The sequence below is a fragment of the Olea europaea genome, chromosome 7 (assembly GCF_002742605.1).
Source record: "Olea europaea var. sylvestris chromosome 7, O_europaea_v1, whole genome shotgun sequence".
Lineage (NCBI taxonomy): Eukaryota > Viridiplantae > Streptophyta > Magnoliopsida > Lamiales > Oleaceae > Olea > Olea europaea.
The window spans coordinates 12,512,695-12,521,194 of record NC_036243.1 but is presented as its reverse complement, the minus strand read 5'-3'; the positions used below and the strand labels follow the sequence as shown (position 1 = coordinate 12,521,194).

Genomic DNA, 8,500 nt, shown 5'->3' with positions numbered 1-8,500 from the left:
AATTATTATGTGATTGTAGATGATTTATTCTTTGCATTCGAAAGAAGGGGAATAAATTCGATAGAATATAAATCGACATAGGGTCCGATAGGGGATGGAAACTTACCTCTATGCTTTATGCAATTCATGAAAATGTTCATAAAAAGTCATGCATTCTTGTACATTGCATCATCCATAGAAATATAGGTTGGTGGTGTGTAAGAGTAGATTCAATATATATCGAGAGAGTGTATTGGATAATTTAGGAATATTGAATTGGCATTTTGTTCCATCGACTAGTTGAATTTGTGAAATTAGGGTTTTTAATAGTCAATTGGGGATTCAAGTTCTTAATGATTTCATTTCAATTCATTTCAATACAATAGTATCTAAAATTGCATATTTACATTTCAGATGCGTGTTTATTTCATTAGATTAGTGAAATTTCGAAATTAGGGTTTTCCTTGCAATTAGGGTTTCAAATTGAGGATTTCTCCCAAAATTAGGGTTTTCACATTTAAACCAAATTTTCATTCAATTAAATTCGGTTAAGGTTACATTAGTTTAATTAGAGCTAATTCAATCCTCGTGGGAACGATACTTGGACTCATAGTTCATTTTACTACTTGTTAACGAACCGTACACTTGCGGTGGATTTTAAAATCGAGAAGAAATAATTTTACGAACACTAAAACCAACCAACGGCAACGTTCGATAAACATTGCTAAAAAATATATAGCAACGTGCATTGCCCGTTGCCAAAGCTTGTTAACGGCAACGTTCAATGAACGTTGCTGAAACTAATTAACGGCAACGTTCAAAGAACGTTGCTAAAATATTTACAGCAACGTGCTAAAATACTGCACGTTGCCAAAAAAAAAAAAAAAAAAAAACAAAGGNNGTAAAAAAAAAAAAAAAAAAAAAACAACAACGGCCGTTGGACATTGCGAAAGGGTGTATTAGCCACAACTACTTAAAAAACGTTGTTAAATCTTCATTTTCTCAACCAATGGCAACATGCATTTGCTGAATGTTGCAATAAACCCCTTTTAGTAACATACAATTGGTGAATGTTGTCATTTATATGTTGCCAAAGGCCATTTTTCTTGTAGTGAATGTTTTATAGAATGTGGAGATGTCAGCTGTTGCATTCCCACCCTTTTCTGCTGCACTTCTTTCGAAATAGAATCCACTTCCTTTCATTTCAGTCGATTAAATGTGGCAAATTGATTATCGCTACTCTATAATTAAAGGTTCCCAATTTCTCATACTATCGCACTGTGTCGTAAATTTATCTTTTCGATTGCATTTTTGTCATTAACTTTTCATTAATTATTACATTTTGTCCCCGACGATAATTTTCATGAAAAAGATAAATAAATAAAAATTAGTGGTTAGAGAGTGTGTCCATCATATTTTAAAAGAAGAGAAAAAATAAAAAATACAAAAATGTGACAGAATATTTGTCTTCCATAACAAATCAATAGATTATTTGAAAGTAAATCATTATCAAAGACTACGTGTACTAATTAATAAAAAATTGAAGATAAGAATGTGACAAAAAATGTGTGAATACATGTATGGGTGATTTTTGTGGTGACAATAAAATCACCCGTTATGATAATTCAAATGATTCTATCCATATTTAAAAGCAAAACATCATTCATTTTATTAACCTGACTCCAAATGACATTGCTACATGTACAATAGAATTTATATAAGGGATTACATAATGTTACATAACACTCTATTATCTGTCATTTTAAAATACAATCAAATTTTTTATCTAATATTTTTCCTTCACGCCATTTTTTATAATCGTTTATGTGCCATTTTTATATACAAGTAGCAAAAAATCTAACTCCAATATATGGAAAAATTGGGGAGAGGGATGGTTGGTCAAGACTCTAAGAAGTTTAAAATTGGTAACGATATTAATGATACTCGTATTGGTAGTTCAATTTTGTCTAACAATTAGATTCGATGCTACTATCAATTAAAAAACCTTGTAATTGAAAATTGAAACTTGAAAAGTGAAACTCTCTTTTTCATTTTATTCCAAGTATTAATTATATTTGTACTACAACTTGTACTTTTTACACCACATTTTAATTGAATTTAAGGTCCTCAAGCTTTTATCATATAACCGTTTTGTCCTTAACTTTTTTTCATTGGATTATTATCTTTAACCTTCCACTAATTAGCACATCTTATCCTTGATGATGATTTCTATCAAGATATTGTGTTGCATGTTTTGAAATGAGGGATAAATATTTTGTCTAGAGTACTGGCTTCCAATGGATTTTTATGATGAAAACTATTATCAGAGACAAGAAATGTTGACGATCAGAATGCTTCGAAAAAAAAATTAGAAATATAAGGACTAGAATGAGCAAACATTGAGGACTTTAATTGCAATTAAAATAAGATCTAACATCCGTAAACTATCATTGAAATTTAAAATTATTGAATAAATTTCTGCATATAGCGGTGTGAGGAAAGAGGCAATTGAAACACGTACTAGTGTACCTTCTTCTTCCTATCACACTTTCTTTTCATTTTTGATTTTTTCCCTTATCCTAATGCACTCTCTAGTGATAAATGGTGAATCACAAAGCAATGAAAAGTAAATTCATTAAGCAAGGCCTTGACAAGAAATGTCAATGTTGGATTATAAAGTCAAAGTATTATTACTTACATGTCTCTCTACTTTCTACGACTTCGCTCAACACTGTTTCCTTGCACTTTGAACATGAAATGCAACTTTATAATGAGCTTTTGGTATTTTATGTTTCACTAGTACTTGGTAATTGGTACTTATAAATGCCACAAATCAACACAAAATTCCATTGTAGACTTGTCTGGAAGTTGATAACCAAACGGTTGACTTCAACCCTGACTATCCTCTCATCAAACTTGCATATTTCTGGTCAACGGACACATGATTGGTAAGCCCAAAAAAAAAAAAACGATCTTTCTATGACATAAGAGAAACCTCACATATGATTGGTAAGCCAAACAAAAACCGATCTTTCTCAGACATAAGAGAAACCTCACATCAAACTTGTCAAAGGAACCGCACGTGCGTTTGACTCTCCATGACTTGAGAAGAAGCTTCCAAATGCCAACGTTTTACTGTTCCCTCACTCACTCTTTTTCCTCGCTCTCTCTCTAAGAACATACCGGAGGTTCGAACGACGATTAATTCTGCATTTAATTTTAATCAAGTGAGTTTTCTTTCTTTTTTCTTTTAGTTACCTTTTTTTTAATATAAAAAAAAGGGCTTAAGTTTAGTGGATTTGTTGTTTCTGATTAGGAATTGCTGAAAGAGTTTGATAAAGAAGTTGAATGTCGGTTGGGTTTGAATAAAGTTGCTTCTTGGTGTTGTTTGTGATTTTACTGTCTGTTTCTTGCTTAATTGTACTGTGATTCGGCTTATTCAAGAAAGGTGGCCCTAAATTCTTGATCAATTTTTGATAGAATTGGGAATTTGTTAGTGGATTAAGTGATTTGAAATTGTTCTGATTATATAGGGTTTGCTCATTTTGTTGCAGAACTTAATTTCAGTGTGGTGCGACCAATTAGTGTTTACTATATCAGCAAAGATGATTTTTTTAATAAAAGGTTTTACATGTATTTGAGGGATCAAGTATTATATTCATGGTAATAATGAATTTGGGAGCCAGAATGTCAGGAGATAGGCATTGCCCCCGAATTAACATTTATGGGCTAAAAGTTCGTATAGAACGAAAGCTCGGTGGACAAAAGGCTGGAAAGTATTTTGATCTGTTGAATAGATATTTAAGTCTTAAGCTTAGTAAATCAGCGTTCAATAAGCTCTGTATTGGGTTGTTGGGGCGAGAGGATATCGTTCTTCACAATGGGCTAATTCAAGCAATTATCAAGAATGCATGTGTTGCCAATATTCCTCCACCAAAGTATGGCAAATCGGAAGCTTCATTGAATGTGATATGGCCTAATGCCTACCAAAGAAGTAGTCTTCAGTCATTCTGTAGAGATGTGTTTCCTCGCTCTCTGAGGAAGGGACGGACTGATACCCTTCGTCATCGCAAGTTCAGGGACAGACTGAACCCTCTCAGGCCTCATGGGAAGGCCCATAATGTGGCTACTGAAAATTCAGTACCAAAGGTTCAAGAACAGCAGAGTAGCAAGTCTCCTGTTGAAATCACGTCTGTGGAAGATGTCGAAGACGTAGAACAGGCTGCAGGAAGTCCAGGCATTTATAGAAGAAGCCCGGTTAAAGCTCCTCTTGGTGTCTCGCTAAATGCAATGAGGAAGATGCTCTGCCATGGAGCAGCACCATTCGTTTATATGGACACTTGTTTTAATAATGGTGAGCTTCCTGATACCAGTTCATTAAAGAAGCGGTTAGAACGAAAATTGGACATGGAGGGTTTGAAGCTCTCAACAAGTTGTGTGCACTTGTTAAACAATGGGCTCAATATTTTTATGAAGAGATTAGTAGAACCCTGTCTCCATTTAGCTGCTTCAAGATCAGAATGCACACTTCATAATCAAGTTTATCATCAAACCAAATCCATCGTAAATGGGATTAGGCCCATGTCATACATAGAGAACTCGGAGAGATTGTTCTTCGTGTCAATGTTAGATTTTCAAGTTGCAATGGAGTCGAATCCCAGGATAATTGGAGCAGATTGGCCAGTGCTACTTGAGGAAGTTTCCCTGCATGCATCAAAGGTTCATACAGCAGAATAGCCTGTGAATTTGATGTTACGAGACTTTCAAGTTCATCTCAAAGTGATAAACAGATCTCATGACTCTAGAAAGCCCTTTCTAACCGTGATGTTGACATTATCATACCATCAAAGATATAGCAACGACTTGGTTTAGAGTTTCAGAAAATTTTGGGTCAAGTTGGTTAGTTTGTATATACATCTCAGAGCTGATTATTTTCTAAAAAGGGACTCTTTACCTCATAATGTACATCAGTGGCCTTCTTCAACTAACATTATATTTCGTTCCTCTTATTGATTTTCTGTTCGTCAATGGAGGTTGTTTCAAGTATCTGCACTATCTGTTTAAACCCTAATTCCGTTCTCCAGCCTCCCAAAATTCCCACCACCCGAATAAAAGGAATGTAAAAGAAGCAAAAACAGAAAAAGGAAAAGAATGGAGAAACAGTAGCTTCAATAGATCTCAGTAGTCTCTGGTAATTCTACTATGCTTTTGCTTCTCAAATGCATGGAATTGGCCAAGTGCAGTGTTTCTAGCATACATTGTTCCAAAAGAAGCATATTGGATTTCACAATTCACATTTTCATGCTTCGATCTTGCATCTTGTCTATGAGTAAAAGAACTGAATGGGGAAGAGAATGAGAAATTGGTACTTATAAATGCCACAAATCAACACAAAATTCCATTGTAGACTTGTCTGGAAGTTGATAACCAAACGGTTGACTTCAGCCCTGACTATCCTCTCATCAAACTTGCATATTTCTGGTCAACGGACACATGATTGGTAAGCCCAAAAAAAAAAAACGATCTTTCTATGACATAAGAGAAACCTCACATATGATTGGTAAGCCAAACAAAAACCGATCTTTCTCAGACATAAGAGAAACCTCACATCAAACTTGTAAAAGGAACCGCACGTGCGTTTGACTCTCCATGACTTGAGAAGAAGCTTCCAAATGCCAACGTTTTACTGTTCCCTCACTCACTCTTTTTCCTCGCTCTCTCTCTCTAAGAACATACCGGAGGTTCGAACGACGATTAATTCTGCATTTAATTTTAATCAAGTGAGTTTTCTTTCTTTTTTCTTTTAGTTACCTTTTTTTTTTTAATATAAAAAAGGGCTTAAGTTTAGTGGATTTGTTGTTTCTGATTAGGAATTGCTGAAAGAGTTTGATAAATAAGTTGAATGTCAGTTGGGTTTGAATAAAGTTTGCTTCTTGGTGTTGTTTGTGATTTTACTGTCTGTTTCTTGCTTAATTGTACTGTGATTCGGCTAATTCAAGAAAGGTGGCCCTAAATTCTTGATCAATTTTTGATAGAATTGGGAATTTGTTAGTGGATTAAGTGATTTGAAATTGTTCTGATTATATAGGGTTTGCTTATTTTGTTGCAGAACTTAATTTCAGTGTGGTGCGACCAATTACTATATCAGCAAAGATGATTTTTTTAATAAAAGGTTTTACATGTATTTGAGGGATCAAGTATTATATTCATGGTAATAATGAATTTGGGAGCCAGAATGTCAGGAGATCGGCATTGCCCCCGAATTGACATTTATGGGCTAAAAGTTCGTATAGAACGGAAGCTCGGTGGACAAAAGGCTGGAAAGTATTTTGATCTGTTGAATAGATATTTAAGTCTTAAGCTTAGTAAATCAGAGTTCAATAAGCTCTGTATTGGGTTGTTGGGGCGAGAGGATATCGTTCTTCACAATGGGCTAATTCAAGCAATTATCAAGAATGCATGTGTTGCCAATATTCCTCCACCAAAGTATGGCAAATCGGAAGCTTCATTGAATGTGATATGGCCTAATGCCTACCAAAGAAGTAGTCTTCAGTCATTCTGTAGAGATGTGTTTCCTCGCTCTCTGAGGAAGGGACGGACTGATACCCTTCGTCATCGCAAGTTCAGGGACAGACTGAACCCTCTCAGGCCTCATGGGAAGGCCCATAATGTGGCTACTGAAAATTCAGTACCAAAGGTTCAAGAACAGCAGAGTAGCAAGTCTCCTGTTGAAATCACGTCTGTGGAAGATGTCGAAGACGTAGAACAGGCTGCAGGAAGTCCAGGCATTTATAGAAGAAGCCCGGTTAAAGCTCCTCTTGGTGTCTCGCTAAATGCAATGAGGAAGATGCTCTGCCATGGAGCAGCACCATTCGTTTATATGGACACTTGTTTTAATAATGGTGAGCTTCCTGATACCAGTTCATTAAAGAAGCGGTTAGAACGAAAATTGGACATGGAGGGTTTGAAGCTCTCAACAAGTTGTGTGCACTTGTTAAACAATGGGCTCAATATTTTTATGAAGAGATTAGTAGAACCCTGTCTCCATTTAGCTGCTTCAAGATCAGAATGCACACTTCATAATCAAGTTTATCATCAAACCAAATCCATCGTAAATGGGATTAGGCCCATGTCATACATAGAGAACTCGGAGAGATTGTTCTTCGTGTCAATGTTAGATTTTCAAGTTGCAATGGAGTCGAATCCCAGGATAATTGGAGCAGATTGGCCAGTGCTACTTGAGGAAGTTTCCCTGCATGCATCAAAGGTTCATACAGCAGAATAGCCTGTGAATTTGATGTTACGAGACTTTCAAGTTCATCTCAAAGTGATAAACAGATCTCATGACTCTAGAAAGCCCTTTCTAACCGTGATGTTGACATTATCATACCATCAAAGATATAGCAACGACTTGGTTTAGAGTTTCAGAAAATTTTGGGTCAAGTTGGTTAGTTTGTATATACATCTCAGAGCTGATTATTTTCTAAAAAGGGACTCTTTACCTCATAATGTACATCAGTGGCCTTCTTCAACTAACATTATATTTCGTTCCTCTTATTGATTTTCTGTTCGTCAATGGAGGTTGTTTCAAGTATCTGCACTATCTGTTTAAACCCTAATTCCGTTCTCCAACCTCCCAAAATTCCCACCACCCGCCAAAAGAAGGCAAGAGAACAATCTTGATTGTGGATCAAAGAAGGAGACTCTTCAATTAGCCTTGGAGCAAAATTTTATGCATTTTTCTCTGAGACCAAGCTGATAATCAACCTGCTCCAACAATGTCATAAAACCACCACCTACATTCTTGGTTGACCAAGATGGCCTCTAATTTATCACCATGATGATTGTTTAACTTTTCTATCGATCCTTCTAAAACATTTGTAACTAAGTAAGTCCTCAACGATTCATTAAAATTGCGAGCTCAACTAAGTCCCTAATTGACAACAAGGGTTTTTGCAATACGTACAACAGCTATGACACGTCGGTGTACAAAGAGCATAATTCTTGACAACAATTATTTGAAAATTCATTTTCTACGTATTCATTTTCAACCACATATTCAAACAATAAAATATTCTGTTTGTAAACCCAAAATTTTTTTCTAATTTTTATCCACACATTCTTCTAAAAATTGCTATTCAAAACATTATTTTTTCTATTTAATGGTTGTCAAACATGGGCTTAATTTTTCCATTGTTTAGTTCGTTTCCCTTTCGAAACCTATCTGTTGATCGTGGCAAGATAGGAGTAAAAATCTGGTTAAAAGAATTACAATAAGGTAGTGTTTGATAACCTCCAATTCCATAGAAAATGGAAATTCATTTTCACCTTTTGCCAAAAATGAGTATTTGATAGGTAAAAAATTCTAGGGAATTCCTTTTCCATGATTCTTGCCATCTAAGCAATTTTCTCACTTTTCCTTGAATTCGAATTCTCACCTCCGGTATACTGTAGCGATTTTATTTTTTTTTTGTGCAATCGAAACAAATTCTAAGAATAATTGTATATATATATATATATA

At 35.1% G+C, this 8,500-nt stretch overlaps 2 protein-coding genes across 2 annotated transcripts; both read left to right on the top strand.

Moving 5' to 3' along the window:
* The first annotated feature begins 3,082 nt into the window (after positions 1 to 3,082).
* On the top strand, positions 3,083 to 5,333 carry LOC111397028. The gene is made up of 2 exons (XM_023023691.1): positions 3,083 to 3,206; positions 3,534 to 5,333. Exon 2 carries the CDS (start codon positions 3,640 to 3,642, stop codon positions 4,714 to 4,716), a length of 1,077 nt encoding a protein of 358 aa, XP_022879459.1. The 5' UTR covers positions 3,083 to 3,206; positions 3,534 to 3,639; the 3' UTR covers positions 4,717 to 5,333.
* A 231-nt stretch (positions 5,334 to 5,564) lies between these two features.
* Positions 5,565 to 7,628, top strand: LOC111397027. Its single transcript, XM_023023690.1, has 2 exons — positions 5,565 to 5,759; positions 6,089 to 7,628. The coding sequence occupies exon 2, from the start codon at positions 6,188 to 6,190 to the stop codon at positions 7,262 to 7,264; it is 1,077 nt and encodes a 358-aa protein (XP_022879458.1). The 5' UTR covers positions 5,565 to 5,759; positions 6,089 to 6,187; the 3' UTR covers positions 7,265 to 7,628.
* The last annotated feature ends 872 nt before the right edge of the window (positions 7,629 to 8,500 follow it).

Bases quoted from the DNA above. Each gene is read 5' to 3' on its own strand.
- LOC111397028 (XM_023023691.1), top strand. From the start codon at position 3,640: ATGGTAATAATGAATTTGGGAGCCAGAATGTCAGGAGATAGGCATTGC.
- LOC111397027 (XM_023023690.1), top strand. From the start codon at position 6,188: ATGGTAATAATGAATTTGGGAGCCAGAATGTCAGGAGATCGGCATTGC.